This window comes from Phascolarctos cinereus, unplaced genomic scaffold (genome assembly GCF_003287225.1).
Source record: "Phascolarctos cinereus isolate Bilbo 61053 unplaced genomic scaffold, phaCin_HiC Scaffold_4;HRSCAF=312, whole genome shotgun sequence".
NCBI classification, from domain to species: Eukaryota; Metazoa; Chordata; class Mammalia; order Diprotodontia; family Phascolarctidae; genus Phascolarctos; species Phascolarctos cinereus.
The window spans coordinates 262095089-262113254 of record NW_027555847.1 but is presented as its reverse complement, the minus strand read 5'-3'; the positions used below and the strand labels follow the sequence as shown (position 1 = coordinate 262113254).

The window sequence follows — 18166 nt, the reverse complement described above, 5'->3', positions numbered from 1 at the left end:
TTCTCAGCTGTTTGCTTAGAAGGAATTCTTGGCTCTAAATGCCTGAATGGTCCTGTTTTTCTTTGGGGACACTCTTCCTGTTCTTTGTTCTTTTCTTCTCACTTGCTCCCTTGGGAACATCAGACCTCTCAGACTATCTGCCTTTCTTTCCACAGGTGGTTTGCAGGCAGGATCTCCAGGCAGTCTGCAGAAGAGATTTTGCTCAGACGAAATCACCTGGGAGCCTTCTTGATCAGAGAGAGTGAGAGTTCCCCAGGAGAATTCTCAGTCTCTGTGAAGTAAGTCTTTGTTGTCTACCCCTTCCCTTCCAAATTGGCCACTCTTGGGGGCCACTGATGTCTTTGGGGGCTCCCACAGGGAGTTAGCTAGAATGGGTTAGTTTGTACTACCAAGGTGGGGAGAATTAAAGGGAAATTGGTGTGGAGATAAATGATTGCTACGTGCCCAACTCTGTGGCCAAGATGGGAGAAGGCACAGTGTCCAACCTTAAAGAAACTACTATATAGTGGAGGTAGATTAGACACATACACAAATGGCTATAATACGAAGCTGAATGAGATGACTGCCAAAATAAAGCATCCCTCCAAAAAATATACGGGGTTGCTATGGAGAATCAGAAGAAGAGATGACTTCAAGCTGGGGAAATCAGAGAAGGCATCATGGGTTCATGTGTACACATGTGTGCATGCCCATCTGTGTGTGTGTGTGTGCGTGCACGTGCACGCGTGCATAATTGGGCCTTGGTGGGATTCCCAGATTTGTAGATAAGAGCTTCCAGACAGAGAGAAGGATAAGAGTCCAGCAAGCAGAACAGGGTAGATATTCTTTCCACTTGTCAGATGAGGAAACTGAATCCCTTAATGGTGATGCGTCTTGTCCAAGGTCACAGAGCTGGGATTGTAACCTAGTTCTCATGACTAGACAAGCTGTTTCATGACAGCAAGATGGCACAGTGGATAGAGTGCTGGACTTGGAGTCAGGAAGATCTGAGTTCAAATCTAGCCTCAGACACTTGCTGGCTGTGTGGCCTTGAATAAGTCATTTAACATCTGTTTGCCTCAGTTTCCTTCATCTGTGAAGTGGGAATGATAATAATAGCATCTACCATCCAGCATTGTTATGAGGATCAAATGAGATAATATTTGTAGAGTGCTTTGCAAACCTTAAAGCAATATATAAATACAAGCTATTATTATCAGCCCAAGATTCTTTCTGACAGACCTGTATGCCTTAACTTTTGGTGCCAGTGTGAATAGCACTGTGATTCTCTGATACATCTGCGACAGGCAAGGATGCCTCTTAGTACCTACCAAGTTCTTTTTTATCTAGCCTGGAAAAGTCTGCTCTTAAGTATTGCTAAGGAGTTAGGGAGGGGGTCAGGTCTGCTGCTCCTGACCTCTATGAGCTGCTGCACCATTGGAGAAGGTCTAAAAGAAGAGTGATGAAACTCATTGCCAGCCAGGCCTCTTCCCAGAAGAATAGGATGCTGAGTGGGCCCACATCCTCTTGCATTTGCTCACAGCTGCAGAGCTCAAGGTTGGGCCACATGGTACCACACATTTTTTTGGATGTATGGTTCCTGCTTTGGCAGAAAGAAAGGAGTTTCTTCCAAGATAATCCAATCTTGGCCCCGATAGGTGACTAGCTTAGATTCTATTTTCAATCCCTCATCCCTCTATTGAGACATAACATCTGTGAAGCAGAGAATAGCCACAGGCCTAAGGGTCATTACTTCGAGTGAGAGAAGAGCCTCTTGTTACCAGGAAGGAACTGTGGACCAACCGCCTTTAAGCTCAGTCTCTTCAGGTCACTGGCCTCATGCTTGCCTGAAAATAAATCCACTTAACAAGCCACTGGGCTTTTCACTTCTACTTTTTTATTTGAATAGTCTCCCACAGGGATCAGGTGACATGAGGGGCCAGAAGCACTTTAATGCAGTGAACTTGTGGCCCCAAGTGGAACAAGATGAGAGGTAGCCCAGGTGAGGTCCTAGAATTAGACATTTCATGTTTAGAGGCCCAGATATTAAAGGATGGGGCAGTAGGGAGAAGTTATTGGAATCAGAATGTTCTAATTGCAGGATGTCTTAGAGATCATCTGGCCCAATGTCCTTGTTTTATAGATGAGGAAAGTGAGACCCTGAGAGGGTTAGTGTTGCATGTGGCTAGCTGTCCTGCCTAGATGCCTAGAGAAGTGCCAAGTCCCAACAGCTCTGGGATAAGGAGTTTTTTGTTTGTTTTTTAAATTCTTGAGCAGCTATGTCTGTGCATTAAGTCCTTTGAACCTCAATGGTGGGAGGTGGACGTGGTCTAGTTGTCCACTAAAAATAAAGATGGACAAATAAGCCCCCCAACTTCTCAACCCACCCTGCCAGATACATAGATGTGTCCTAGGTAGCAAACACTCATTTGGGCTAAATCCATCATTTCTTTGGACTAAATTCTACTTTCTCTAGGCTCCATTTTTATGGTATAAACACTTGGAGGGAGAAGAAGGCATGGAAGTCCACCATCTATCAGTAAGAGTAGGAATGATATTACTGGATACCAAGATGAAAATATAGTATAACGTAAGAACATAACACAATATAACATATAGTGTGATAAGATATGAAAGATTATAATATGATATATGTAAAATTCTTAGATATTAAAAATACGAGAAGGCTTTTACTAGAAGAAAGAGTGCTCTGTAGTCAGTATCATGAATTCACAGGATAATGGAATCACAAATTCAGAGCTGGAAGAGATTGTAAAGGTTTTACTCCTTTGTTCTACTGGAATTTCATATTTGGGAGGGACCAAAGCATAGCTCTCAAAAGAATCCCAATATAACATACCCAATAAATGGTAGACATTCAGGTTTTTCTTTTTTCTTCTTTTTTTTAGAGGAGGCAATCAGGCTTAAGTGACTTGCCCAGGGTCACACAGCTAGTAAATGTCTGAGGCTGGATTTGAACTCTGGTCCTCCTGACTCCAGGGCCAGAGCTCTATCTACTGAGCCATTTAGCTGCCCCCATTCAAGCTTTTCTGAAGGATCTTCAACAAGAGGGAACCCACTAAACTTCAAGGCAGCCCACTGCACTTGTTGATAACTAATTGTTTGGGAGTTTTCCTGGTAGTATCCCTAAATTTGCTTCTTTGCCCCTTCCAAACTAGTGCTCTTAGTTCTGCCTTCCTAAAAACAAATTCAATGCCTCCTTCACATGACAGCCCTTCAAATACTTGAAGACAGCTACCATGTTCCTCTTGAGTTGTCTCTTCCCAGGATTAGCATCTCTAGTTCCTTCTAACCATCCTTATGGGGCAGCTAGGTAGCACAGTGGATAGAATGCTGGGCCTGGAGGCAGGAAGACTCATCTTCCTGAGTTCAAATCTGGCCTCAAATACTTAGTAGCTGTGTGACCCTGGCCAAGTCACTTACCCCTGTTTGCCTCAGTTTTCTCATCTGTAAAATGAGTTGGAGAAGGAAGTGGCAAACCAGTCAAGTATCTTTGTAAAGAAAATCCCAAGTGGGTTCACAGAGAGTAGGACACAACTGAAAAAAAAACAACATATATGAGACACTTTACTTGGATGGTAGAAGAGTATTAGCTTGCCTCTGGAGGTTGGCATAACCTCACCAGTGAGACAAAGTGAGCAGTATGGTGTAGCAGAAAACAGCAGACCTGCAGTGTACAAATTCTGGCTCTGATACTTCCTAGCTATGTGTCTTTGGGCAAGTCACTTCATTTCCCCATGCCTCTATTTCTTCTGCAAATTGGGTCTAATAACATTTGCATGACTTACCTTATAGGGTTGTGGGAAAGCCACATTTTGTAAAACTCAGAGAACTATGTAGAGGTTAGTGTTCTCCACCACTGGACATTTGGTTGGATATCATAATTGGGATTCATGATAGGCATAAGGATGCACTAGATGATTTCTAAGGTCCTTTCAACTTGAAGCCTCTGATATGACACCTCGTCCCACCTCCATTTGCACATTTTGGATGTCCAAGTCCCTGAGCCATGCAAAGTCGCAGAAAAAGGAAAATCTATAGGGTTTATCTAGTTGCAAATCTTCCTCCCTTCCTCCTTCTTTCCCTTCTTCCCACAGAGTGCCTTTAGTCTTCCCTACTGTGGGAACAGAGTAACCGCTTCCTGTCTCTACATTGGGTCTCTCTGTGTGTGTAAGGGGTGGAGGAGAAGGGCAAGCCTGCTTGGAAGGCTTCCTTTTCCTCAGCTGGTGGCCATGCCCAGAAGGCAGGGTCAGGTCCTCCATGACACCTTGTCTGATAAGGGTTCCCATGGGGTTGCTCCAGCGTCTCGAGGAAAGGGGTCCACTTCTATTCTCACTTCTATACCACTTTGGCTTCAGACCCTTCTCTGAGAAAATCCCTAACTCTCTGTCCCAGAAGGCACAGGACTCTGTCCTTGTGGGGTGAATTGTCCCAATCTAAGGAAGACAGAAGAAAATCTATTCGTGGCTTACCATGAGGCCTGTAATACCCTGGACACTTTGCCCTGGACAGACCTCCTGAGGCAAGAGTTGGATTCCCCCAGAGGATAACCAGACATTTGCTCTGTGCCCTATGAGGACAATAGCAGTCTGCCATCTCTAACGCTTTGGTCAAAGTATCATGCAATTTGGTTTGTCTGGCTTGTCCAATCCTCTCTAAATCTGGTATGGAATCCTAGGATCATAACATTTTGTAGCTAGAAAGGGAAGGGTACAACTATTTATTAAGCCTCTACTATGTGCCAAGCACTGTGCTAAGTGATATAGACATATTATTTCATTTTACAGTTGAGGAAAATGAGGCAGACAGAGGTTAAGTGACTTGCTCAGTGTCATACAGCTAGAAAGTATCTGAGGCTGGATTTGAGTTCATATCTTCCTGACTCAAGGCCCCAGGGCTCTATCCATTGAGCCACCTACCTGGAAGGGACCTGGAGATCACTTTATTTTACAGAAGAGGAAACTTGGATACTTGGATGGGAGTAGAGAGAGTGGAGGGAGGGGGCAGGGAACAGAATTACTTACCTAAGGTAACATAACTAATTAGTGGCAGATCTTGTACTAGAATCCTGGTCTCCTGATTCCTTATGGTCCAGGGAATCTCTCCTGTCTTTTTTGGCAAATATATGTCCACTCTCTTCTGTGAGAGTTATAAGACAAAGTTAAAAGACATTGTCTGTGCCTTTGAGGAAGTTAATTTCTTTCCTTGGGGAGATAATATACAGGATATAATATATAGGAAATAGTAAAAAAAACTAATGAGATTTATTTAAAAGAATAAATCCCAGCTTGAGGAGTCCAAATAATAAAAGCTGTTAGGACTCCAAGAATAAAAAGTGAAATTTGACTAGGATGTCCTAGAAAGGTTTCTTGGAGGATGTGGGGCTTGATTTTGGAGAGGAGGAGGAAAGATGCCTTTGGGGGGTTGAGGAGGGGAAATGGTATGATCAAAGGCCCAGAGATGGGAATACTCATAGCATCTAGCTGACAGGTATGAGTTTAAGGCCCACATAAACTATACCCCAAGTTACTAAAAGAAATGGCAGATGTGATTGCTAAACCACTGTCAGTGATTTATCTTTATTTTTAAATTATATTTTATTATTTTGAATGAAAACAAATCTGCCTTCCCTCCTTCTCACTCCCCCTTTCCCCACTGAGAAAGAAATAAAAACCAAATCCCTGTTACAAATATGTATAGTCAAGCAAAACAAATCATCACATTGGCTATGTCCAAAATAATATGTCTCAGTCTGTGCTCTGAGTTCATTACCTCTCTATTAAGAGATGGGTAACATATTTTGTCGTGGAATCATGACTTGATTATTGGGTTGATCAGAGTTTCCAAGTCTTTTAAAGTTGTTTGTCTTTTAAAGTTGTTTAAAGTGATTTTTTGAAAGCCCATAGAGAGTGGGAAGATTGAAGAAGAGTAAATGTCCTAACTTCCAAAAAACCCCCAAAAAACAAACAAGAAAAAGATAGATTGTGCAAATTTCAGGCAAGTGAGCTTGACTTTTATTCCTGCCAAAATTCTAGAATGTATTTATGACAGGAACCTCTTCACAAATGTGATGGGGGTGGGAAGTAGGAGAGGGGAGAAGATCCTGCTACTCCCAGGCTTTACTTTCCAATGAGCCCATATGCTTCCGTTCCTCTGGAAAATCCCTGTTTTCTCTTAGATCCGTAAATTACCACAGACACAAGTTTATAGTGAAACAAACAATTTAATTAGATTAGTAAAAGCAAAGTAAAAAAATCAAAGGAATACATCGGAGGCAAACACTTCTATAACCCGTAGCTCAAGGAAGTCACCTCATTTCTTCCCACCCCCTAAGATGGAAGGTTGTGAACTCCAAACTCTTGCTGCTCCCTTGTCCCATTCCTTGCCATGAGAAGGGGAACAGAAAGCAGACATACACTTCTGTCTCTCAAGGGAGACAGACTGCTTCATCACCAGTGGTAATTAACTCTGCAGTTTGAGGTAAAAAAAAAAAACTCTTGCTGGTCAGGACAGCAATACATTGGTCACTATAAGCCAAACATCCCAAAGCACGTAGTTCTCACAGCCCTACCTCCCAAGGATATCCTGAGTAGGCCACCAGTCTCTATTGCTTGTACCAATGTCTTTATGCCTCTGCAGGCTATTGGAGTGGGGCATTTCTCAGCTCAACTCTGCCTGCTTAGAAACAGAGGATATTTTTCTTCATGGTTACCATATTTCCATGTCTGTATTCGCTCCCCCCCTTCATCTCTCTCTCTCTCTCTCTCTCTCTCTCTCTCTCTCTCTCTCTCTCTCTCTCTTCTCTCTCTCTCTCTCTCTCCTTCCTCTCCCTCTCCCTCTCCCTCCCTCCCTCTCTCCCTTTCTCCCCCCCCCCTTTTAAGTCTCATGCATCATTCCTATATTTTGTGCCATGTCCACAAGTTGGTCCATCCAATCCTCATCCACTTTCCCCAGCCACTAAGGATTTGGGGAGAATAGGGCAAACAAAGCTATATGAAAACATTAAAGTATGGAAGCACTACTCTTTGCATATTGCTAAAGGGATGGTTAATGAACATCTAGACAAGGAAGCTGTGATCATAGAGAGGTAACATGGCTTCATGAGGAACAAGTCATGACATCCTAGCCTTATTTTTTTGGATAGGATAACAATCTTGATAGGTGAGGGGAATGCTGTAAATATGGACTGCCTTGTTTTTAGCAAAGCATCTGGCAAAATCTGATGCTCTTCTTGTGGACAAAAATGGAGAGATGTGTGCTGGATAATTGAGTAGTCAGGTGAATTCAGAACTGATTGGATAACCATATCTAATTAATAATAATTTGTAAAAATTAATCATTAAATCAATAAACAATAATTAATAACTGTTAATTATTATAATTATTAATAATATCTATATTAATGGATAATAGAAGGTATCTAGCAGAGTGCACGAGAGAACTATGCTTGACCCTATGCTTTCTCAATATTTTTATCAAGCATTTTAATCTAATGACTAATAATTTAATATTATCGTGTATATAGCTTGCTCTGTATATATTTTTTGCATGTTGTCTCTTAAGAGACATGTTGCTTCTTAAAGATAGGGACTACTAGCTGTGTGACCTGGGCAAGTCATTTAACCCCATTGCTTAGCCAAAACAAACCAAAAAAAAAAAAGAAAAGGAAAGGAAAGAAAAAAAAGACAAGACAAGGACTATCTATTTTCTTTTTGTTTTCCTTTTTTTTTGTATCCTCAGTGCTTAGCACAGTGCCTGGCACATAGTAGGTACTTAATACATGTTTACTGATTGATTGATTTACTTGATTGATTGAATTACTTAGATAAAGGACCAAGTAATATGCTGATTAAGTCTGCAGACAACACAAAGCCAACACATTTGATGAGGGAGTAAGGATCTAAAACAATATTTATAGGCTAGACTACTGGGCTGAATCCAATAGGAAGAAATGTAATAGAGATAAATGTAAAATCTCACATTTGGGTTTAAAAAACAACTCCACAAACACAAGATTAGAAAGTTATGGCCAGATAGCAATTCTTCTTGGTCTCCCAGTCTCAGTAGACTGCTAGCTCAACATGAGTCAACAGTATGATATAACAGATTAAAAAAAAAAAGTAAAGCCACTGTGATCTTAATTTGCATTTAGGGGCAGGCTGTCCAGCTTGAGGTAGTAGTCCCACCACTAGAAGTATGTTCACTTTTAGGGGCTACATTTTGGGAAGGATATTGATAAACCAGGGAGTGTCCAGAGGGATTAGGGGGCAGGACATGATGTCTGTCTTCAACTCTTTGAAGGGCTGTCACGTGAAAGAGGAATTAGATTTGAGTTGCTTGGTTCCTGAGAGGAGAGGTAGGAGTAATAGGAAATGACAGGTTTACTCAATAGGCAAATTTATTCTTGATGTAAAGAAAAACTTCCTAACCAGTAGAGCTATCCAAAAGTAGAATGGGCTGACTGAGGAGGTAGTGAGTTCCCCATCACTGGAGAGCTTCAAGGAGAGCCCTAGACAATGATTTGTAAATTATTTTGCAAAGGAGATTCTTGCTCAGAGTTTTGAAGGATGGGTAGCACTAAGACAAGTATAAGAGATGAAAAGGGACTTTGGAGGCAGGGGAACAAGATGGCCTCTGAAGTGCTTTCCAGTACTAAGGTTCTGTGATTCATATTATATTTGGTGAAAAAACAAAAGGAGACTGTCTTGGTTAGACCAGTTAGTATATGTACGGAAGCAGTGGGGAGATAAGTTAGGAAAGGAAGTGAAGGATTTTGAAATGATTATTCTGGATGGTATCTAGAGGGCCATGGAAGGTTGTTGATCGAGGTGGGGGTGGGGGGTGGTCGGGAGGGCATGACCTCATAAAAAGCAAGGTTTTCTGATGATTCATTTGGTGGTGGTTTCTCAGAGCTATTCTAGAGATTAGGCTGAGGTCCTACCAGTGTTGAGAGAGAGCATTTACAGATTCCATTAGACCAGGGTGAGTCTGAGGTCAGTTTGAACTCTCCCTGGTATCCAAATTTAGGGTATGGAACGTGACCTCTCTCCAATGTTCCTGCAATAACAAAGGTTTAGGGTTCCTAGGGGCTTCTCTATGCTAACTGCCTAGCAGTGTGGTTCCCACTTTGACTGATGTCCAATGATAGCTTCTTGCTGAGAATGACGTCCCTTATGCTGCAATTCTGACAGGTTAAGAGCCCCCAGATCTGGAGCCGGCACTACTCAGAGAGTGATTAGTTCTGAGGGGGAGAAAAAAGGCTTCTGTCCAATCTCTGCTTCCTACAGATCTCCCTGTCAAAAAGCTGGGGGGAGAGTAAGAAGGGAGAGGTCAGGTGGTTTAGGGAGAACAAAGCCAAAAAAGGTATTCTTGGACACCTGACTTTGGGTTGTACAATGAGAAACAAAGCCAAATTTTCCTATGCTCTACTGTGAAGGTCAGGCTTTTCTGCAATAGAGAGCCACTGACATTCACTTTTCTTATGAAAACCCAGTGAAATAAGTAGCACAAAAATATTATTCCCATTTGATGGATAAGGAAGTTGAGGCACAAAAAAGGTTATTGACTTGTGCGAGATCAAACAGCTATTCAGAGTTGAGGGTTAGGGCTCAAACATAGGCATTCTAATTTGAAAACCAAGGACTTTTTACATTCCACCAGACTGCCTTCCATTAACGAGTGTATCACTTCAACCACATCAATTTAACTCTCTGGACCTCAGTTTCCTCATAGGTAAAATGGGTATAGCAATGCCTGGATTAACTGCTTCACAGGTGTGAAATGAAAAGGTTTTGAAATGCTTTTTGAGTAGCTAGGTAGCAGATAGAGTGCCTGGCCTGGAGTCAGGAAGACCTGAATTCAAATCTGGTTTTCAGACACTTACTAGCTGTGTGACCCTGGACAAATCACTTAACCTTGTAGGCCTCAGCTTCCTCTTTTGTAGAATGAGCTGGAGAAGGAAATGGAAAGCCACTCCAGTAACTTTGCCAAGAAAATCCCAAAGACAGTCACAAAGAGTTGGATTGGACTGAGTGCCTGAACAGCAGAAAAAGTGCTTTTCAAAAGATTATAAATTCTATGTAAAAGAAAGAGATCATTATTTGTTATTATTATCTTAAGGCTGTATCTCTCTCCCTCAACTATCTTGCCTAGTGGTCAAATGTTAGGGAGTTTCCATCTGTAGGAACAAAAGTCCACACTAGATCAACTCAATGTCAATTTCCCTGAAGTCCTGCAGGGGCTCAATTAGCCAACTTGCAGTGACCACTGAACTCCACTAGATGACACCCTTTGCCCACAGTGTCTCTGCTGAAATCTAGGCAAGGAAAACAGTAAGCTACCGCTGTCTTCCCCAGCCCCTGAAGTGAGCCAAGAAGAGAAGAGAAGGGAGACGAAGAGAAGGGAAGGGAAGAGAAAACAAAAGGAGAGTAGAGTAGAGGAAAGTGGAGGAAAGGACTAGTCTTTAGTTAATTACTGAACTATCCTGACCACCTCCTATAACATTGCAAAATCTAACGTGATCTTAATCTGCATGGAGAGGCGTGTACACAAAGAGCCACCCAACCATATACATACACACAGTTGCCCCAACTAGCTAATTCAAGCTAGGCATGGAAGATGGTGGGGACCAGAGGAGTGTTGGAGCCAATTGGCTTGGAAGAGCTGTTTGTTAAATTTTCAGGGTGAATGTTTACACCTCAGAATTGTAAGCCCTACAAATCAGGGCTTGATTTATTGTTTTGTTGGTTGTCTAGACCTAAGAAAATAATGGAGAAAATGTTAATAATGCAGATTAAATTTAGAAAATGTGTTCTGCCTACATGTTTTCTCTGGTTGGGACTTAGGGACAAAGTCCAGACAAGTAGACTGGCCAGAGGCTACTGTTGTAATCCTACTAGAAAATGTCATGTTCTCCTATGTGGAGAAAGACCATTGGACTAAGAGTCAGGGATTCGGGTTTGGATCTTACTTCTGCTACTGCCCTTGTGACCCTGAGCAAGGCACTTGATGTCTTTGGGCCTCAGTTTCCTCATCCATACAAGTAAAGATGTTATATCAGATGATCTGGTCCCTTCTAATTCTAAATCCTTGAGCCAATGAGCACTGGACAAGATACTTTGCCATTCTATGACTCTCTTTCTTTTCTGTAAAATGAATAGTTTGGACAAATACTTCCTTCTATTTCTGACATTGTATGTGATGAGTGTGTCAGGACAATAGAGGAGATGTCAATGGGAATAGAAAAGAGAGGACTACTGTGAAAGACATTATAAAGGAAGAATTGACAGGATTTGATAACTGAATGGATGTTGCAGAGGTGGAGGGTTGTCATGGAAATCAAGTCAAAGATGATTCCAGTTTGGAGTCTGAGCGATTGAGAGGATGGTGGTGTCACAAACAAACAAGTGAGAAGGAAGACCTGGTTTTGAGGGGAAAAGAGTTTGGTTTTTGGAAAGAGTGAGGTCCTGCCAGAGTACCCTCCCTTGTTTTCCTCAGAACCAGAGGGAGATGAAGATAATAGATATCAGGGCAGCTAGGTGGTGCAGTGGATAGAGCACCGGCCCTGAAGTCAGGAGGACCTGAGTTCAAATCTTGCCTCAGACCAAACACTTGATGCTTACTACTAGCTGTGTGACCCTGGGCAAGTCACTTAACCCCAATTGCTATTAAAAAAAAATTAAATTAAGTTTAAAAAAAAGTATGTAACAAGTTCAGCCTGTTAGTTTCCTACTTATCTGTTTCCCTCTGAACTTCCAACTGTTCTCTTCTATGCATTTTAAATGTTGCTTCAGTGGCCTTCTTTTCTCTCTTTTCTTTTTTTTTCTTCTTGGTATGTTATCTCTAGCTCTCTTTTCCTGCCTCTGAAATTCCTCTCCACTAATAAAAAAATTAAAACACAGTCCTTGTATCAAATAAGCAAAATCAAACAAAATGATTCCCCATGTCTGTCATATTCACAAATATGTCTCATATACCCTGGGTCCATCACTCCTCTGTCAGGAAATAGGAAGCCCAGTTCTTCATTGGTCCTTGGGAATTGTGGTTTGTCATTGCACTGATTAGAATCATTAAGTCTTTCTGAGTTGTTTTTCTTCACAATGTTGTCACAGTATAAATTGTTCTTCTGGATCTATTCACTTCCTCTTTCATCAGTTTATATAGCTCTTTCCAGGTTTCTCTGAAACTATCCCTTTTGTTATTTTTTTATGGCACAATAATATTCCATTACATTCATATACTATGATTTGTTCAACCACTCCCCAACTGATGGTCACCACCCTTTGTTTCTAGTTCTTCGCCATGGAGATGACTGTCTCCATGCCTGGAACACTTTCCCTCCTCCACTCTGACTGCTGACCTCCCTGGTTTCTTTAAGTCCCCACAAAAATCCCACCCCTACAGGAAGCCTTTCCTAACTCCTCTTAATTCCAGTGCTTTCCCTTTGTCATTATTTCCTACTTATCTTCTGTAGAGCTTGCTTTGTATGTATTTGTTTGCATATTATCTCCCCCATTAGATTGTAAGCCCCTTGTCTTTTGCCTCTTTTTGTATCACCAGCCTTAGCACAGTTCTTGGCATATAGTTGATGCTAAATAAATGTTTGTTGAATTGAATTTAATTGTATATTCTCTTGGCCTTTGTGAAAAAAATTTTGGATCCTCACTCTAAAATTCCTCTACCAATGCAAATCAACACTTTTCTGCCACTTAAGGTCTTCAAAAGTTGCCTGAATGATGCTGAGTGAAGTGAGCAGAACCAGGAGAATGTTGTACACAGTAACAGATATGTTGTGCAATGACTAACTTTGACAGACTTAGCCCTTTTCAGCAATGCAAGGATCTAAGACATCTTCAAAAATCTCATGATGGAAAGTTCTATCTACATCCAGAGAAAGGACTGTGGAGTATGAATGCAGATTGAGGCATACTATTTGCTCTTTTTTTTTCTTCTGTTTTGTTTTCTTTCTTGTGGTTCCTCCTATTGGTTCTAATTCTTTACAACATGATTAATGTGAAAATATGTTTAATAGGAAAGTATATGTAGAGCCTATATCAGATTGCACACTGTCTTGGGGAGGGAGGTGGGGAAGGAGGGAATGAAAATTTAAAACTCAAAAGCTTATGGAAGTGAATGTTGAAAACTAAAAATAAATTAATTAAAAAAAAAAAAGAAAGTTGCCTTGGGGCTAAGTGACTTGTCCAGGGTCACACAATTGGTATGAATATGAGGTGGGATTTGAACCTGGGTCTTCTTGACTCCAAAACCTGTTCTTTATCCACCATGCCAAATTGCCTCTTTCCCTTATGAATATACCCTAAAAAACACATTCTTTGGTTGACAGTTAAGAGTTAAGGGAAAGGTCAGGAAAAGCAGCTATAAAAGAGAGCCTTGGAGATGAGCCTTGAAGGAAGCTAGAGATTTGAAGAAGCAAATATAAGGAAGAAAAGCATTTTAGGCATGGGAGACAGACTATGAAATGGCATAGAACCAAAGGATGAAATGTCATCTACGAGGAATGAAAAACAGGCCAGTTTGGATGGAATATAGAACGCGTAAGAGAGAGTAATGTAAAATCAGTCTAGAAAAAAAGATTGGAGCCAGATTATAGAGTTTTGAATGCCAAAGACAAGAGTTTATACTTTAGAACTTGGGGGTGATTGAAGGCCATTGAAACTTCTTCATCAGAGGGATAATAACACAGTCAAGACTCCTGTGTTTCAGTAATGTCAGTTTAGTAGTTGTGCGCAGGATGAGTTGGAGAAGCAAGGGTCTTGAGGCAGGGAGATCAACTTGGAGGTGAAAAGTGGTGAAGGCCTGAACTAGGGTGGTTATGGTGAGAGTGGAGAGAAGGGAACAGATTGGAGAAATGCTGTGGGGGCAGAATCTATATGAAATAACAACTGATTGGATACGGGAAATGAAGGGTTGGATCAGATTCAGGTTGTGAACCAGGGTAACTAGGAAGGTTTCATTCAATTCAATTTAATAGGCACCTATTAAAAGCCTACTTTGTACATTACTGTGTCTAGCACTGGGGCTGCAAAGACAAAAATGAAGTAGTTCCTGCCCTCAGGGAGCTTATATTCCATTGGAGGGATGGCCGTACTCTCAATAGAAATAGGGAGGTTAGGAAGAGGGGTGGGCTTCTGGAGGAAGACAATGAGTTCTGTTCTAGACACATTAAATTTGAGACACCTATGGGACATCTAGGTAGAGATGCCCAGCAGGCATTTGGGATATGGGACTGGAGCTCAGGAAAAATATGGGGCCTAGATGTGTACATTTGGGAGCCATTTACATAAAGATGATTATTGAGCCTAGGATGCTAATGAAAAGATAATAAGATCCAGGACAAAGCCCTAGGGTACCCTCCAAAATAGGGTGGTAGTGATCCAGCAAAGGAGACTGCAAAGTAGTCAGACAGGGAATGGCATATAGTGGAGAGTTCTGTCATGAAAACTCAGGGAGGATAGAGTATCCAGGAGGAGTTGGGGCTCAAAAGTGTGAAATACTATAGAGAGGTCAAGAAGGATGAGGATTGAAAATAGAGCATTGGATTTAGGAATTAAGTGATCATTGGTAACATGAAGAGAAATTTCAATTGAGGATCATAGAGAGAAAGAAACCAGATCATAAGGGCTTGAGAAAGTGAATAGTGTGTGAAGAAGGGGAGGCAATGAGTGTAGAAAACTTTTTCCAGGGATTTGCCAGTGAATGCAAGGAGAGATTTAAGGTAGTAGCTCAAGAGAATAGAAGAGCCAAGTAAAAGGCTTTTGTTTATTTATTTGTTTTTAGCATAGAAAAGATCTGGGCATGTGGGTAGCAACATAGAAATAGTCAATGACAAATTGAAAGTTAGAAAGAGGTGGGGCAGCTAGATGGCGTAGTGGATAGAGCACCAGCCTTGAATTTAGGAGGACCTGAGTTCAAATCCGGCATCAGACACATAAAACTTACTAGATGTGTGACCCTGGGCAAGTCACTTAACCCCATTGCCTGACACCCCCCCCCAAAAAAAAATTAGTGATAGAGTGTTCTTCCTGAATTCAAATCTGGCCTCAGACACTTACTAGCTAGGAAGGTATGTGACCTTAGTCAAGTCACTTAACTCTGCTTGCCTCAGTTTCCTCATCTATAAAATGAATTGAAGAAGAAATGGCAAAACACTCCAGTATCTTTGCCAAGAAAACCTCAAATGGGGTCATGAAGAGTTAGACCTGACTGAAAAGTGATGATGATGAAGAACAAGAACAAGAAGAACAAGAAGAGGGAGGAGGAGGAGGAAGAGGAGGAGGAGAAGAGACGATCAAAGGAATAAATTCCCAGAAGAGGTAAAAAGGGATGAGATCAAGAGTGTAAGTAGAGGGAAAGGTTTTGGCACAGAGAAAGATCATCTCTTCCTCTGAATCTGAAGCAAAGGAGAAAACAGATGATGTTGAGAGGAGGTAAATTATAGAACTGGGAAGAAGGAGGAGGTCATAATGGATGGATTCAGTTTTCTTTGTAAAGTTGTATACTCCACTAAGAAGGAGGGAATGAGGTAAGGATTGGTGAAGGTGGCTTGAAAAGGGAAGAAAGTCTGTGAGCAGTGCAAAAGGGAGTCAATTAGGGAAGAATAAAGGGATTTCTATGCAATCCCAAAAGCCCAGTTGAGTTTAAATAAAATAAATTGGTAGGAGATCCCATCAGCACAGTTGTGTGACCTCCCTCAGCAGGCAATAGAGGAGAGGAGAAAGCAGATGGTGGGGGTAATCTATAGCTGGATTTTAGGAAGAGATAAGTAGTGATAGATAAGGAATTTGAAAGTAGAGTCTGGTGTCCAAAATACTCCTTTTCTCTCTAAAAGGCTGGATTTCCCCAAATTCCTGAAAAGAAAGGCATAGTTTCTTTTGTGTGTTAATGTTGAGAGGTCTTTCTTGATCTAGCCTCCAAAAAAGCAGGGAGTGAAAGACAAAAAGGGTCAGCTGTTCAACTAATCCCTCCTTTTTGGTCCAGAATGTAGGAAGATACAATCAAATGTCCCAAACAAAGGGTCAACTTCTTGGAAACTCATCATGTTGATCAGAGAGCTCCATTGATTTACTCTTCCTACATTTCTGATTCCAGTGTGATCTACAACTTTGGGATTCTGAGCAATATCCCATGACAACTTCTATTGCTTAATAAGCATTTGTTAAGTATTTACCATGTGCCAGGCTCTGTTCCAAGTGCTGAGGATACAGATCCAAAGAATGTAACAATGCCTGCTGATGCTCTTCTTGTGGACAAAAATGGAGAGATGTGTGCTGGATAATTGAGTAGTCAGGTGAATTCAGAACTGATTGGATAACCATATCTAATTAATAATAATTTGTAAAAATTAATCATTAAATTAATAAACAATAATTAATAACTATGTTAATTATTAGCACAAGCAACAGAGAATCTATCCATGCTTTGGTGCATCTCAGCTTCGGAGGCCATGTTGAGTGCACAATCATCTGCAAACAGAAAATCATGCACCAACTCTTCCTTCACTTTGGTCTTGGCTTGTAGCCTTTTCAAGTTGAAGAATTTACCATCAGTGCAGTAGCTGACCTTGATGCCATGCTCTTCCTCATTGAAAGCATTTGACAACATGGCTGAAAACATCATACTAAAAAGCATGGGAGCAAACATACAGCCTTGTTCCACTCCATTGGTGACTGGGAAAGCACGAGAGCATTTTTCATCATCTAGAACCTGAGCAAGCACATGCCTTCATGAAACTGATGTACCATGCTAATGAACTTCTCCAAGCAACCAAATTTTGACATAATTTTCCATAAATCCTCATGACTGACAGTATCAAGGCCTTGATCAGATCTACAAATGTTATGTACAGACCTCTGTTCTGCTGGCATTTCTCCTGGAGTTGTTGGGCTGCAAACACTATATTGACCATTCCACGGCTCTTTCTGAAGCCACACTGGCTCTCAGGTACATAACCATCTTCCAGGTGAAGGGTCAGCATATTAAGGAAGACTCTGGCAAGAATCTTGCCAGCAATGATTAAGAGAAAGACCCCTCTGTGATTGTCACAGGACAATGTATTTCCATTACTTTTATAGAGATGGACAATGGAGGTATCCTTGAACTCCTGGAAGATAACTTCCTCTTGCCACATAATCCAGAAAATTTTAGTTGGCTTTTGTATGAGCAATGGACCCCCAACCTTGTAAATCTCAGCTGGAATAGATGATACAGCACCAGGTGCTTTGCCACACAAAAGGAGCCTAATGGAAATCAAAACCTCTTCTTTAGTTGGAACTTCAGCTAGGAAGGGATTGACTTCAACCTGAGGTAAAGAGTCAGTGGCTTCAGCATTGATTGATGATAATCTGTTGAGAACACTATGGAAGTGTTCAGCCCATCTCTCTAGGATCATTCCCTTATCACTAATCAATGTGGCCCCATCAGCACTGAGTAGCTGAGAGGCACCATAGGTCTTGGCCCATAAATAACCTTCAGGGCATCATAAAAGCACTTTGGATTGTTACTATCAGCATAAAACTGAATTTCATCTGCCTTCTTACTGAGCCAAAGAATCCTGCATTTCTCTAAGCTTTGCTTGTACTTTACTTTTGATGGAATTAAATGCTGCCTTCTTAGAGATGGATGAACTATCCTGCTGGTAAACTCTGTGGAGTTCTCGTTTTTCATTTAGCAGCTTCAAAATTCCCTATCATTTTCATCAAATCAGTCTTGGTGTTTGTAAGTGTTCTGACCCAGACGAGCAAATGCAGTGCTATATACCAAATCTCTGAAAGCTGCCCACTCCTTTTCTGCTTCACTGTTGCCAGCTGTGTGTTGGCTCAACATTCCCTCCAAGTTAGTAACAAACTGTTAGGCTTAGTAAAAGCTTAATTCTTCTGGTAGTAATTTTGCTGTGGGGATCCCACTTTTGTTGAATGCAAATATTTCCTTTGGAGAGGATAAGTCTGTGATCAGTCCAGCACTCTGCACCACACATTGCCTTTGTCACATCCTTTCTGTCTTTTCTCCTTACAATTGCATAGTCTATTAAATGCCAATGTTTGCTGTAAGGGTGCATCCAGGAAGTTTTATTGGATTTAGGTAAATGAAAGACAGTGTTGGTGATGAGAAGGTTATGAGACGCACAAGTCTTCAGTAGTAAGTGACCATT

General features: G+C 41.3%; 1 protein-coding gene across 1 annotated transcript in view; it reads left to right on the top strand.

Moving 5' to 3' along the window:
- Window positions 1-18166, top strand: part of GRAP (GRB2 related adaptor protein) — a 62389-nt gene that overhangs the window by 19762 nt on the left and 24461 nt on the right. Inside the window, exon 3 of the mRNA XM_021004551.2 lies at window positions 156-278. Within this exon, the coding sequence (XP_020860210.1) occupies window positions 156-278 (123 nt within the window). The remainder of the gene's footprint in view (window positions 1-155; window positions 279-18166) is intronic.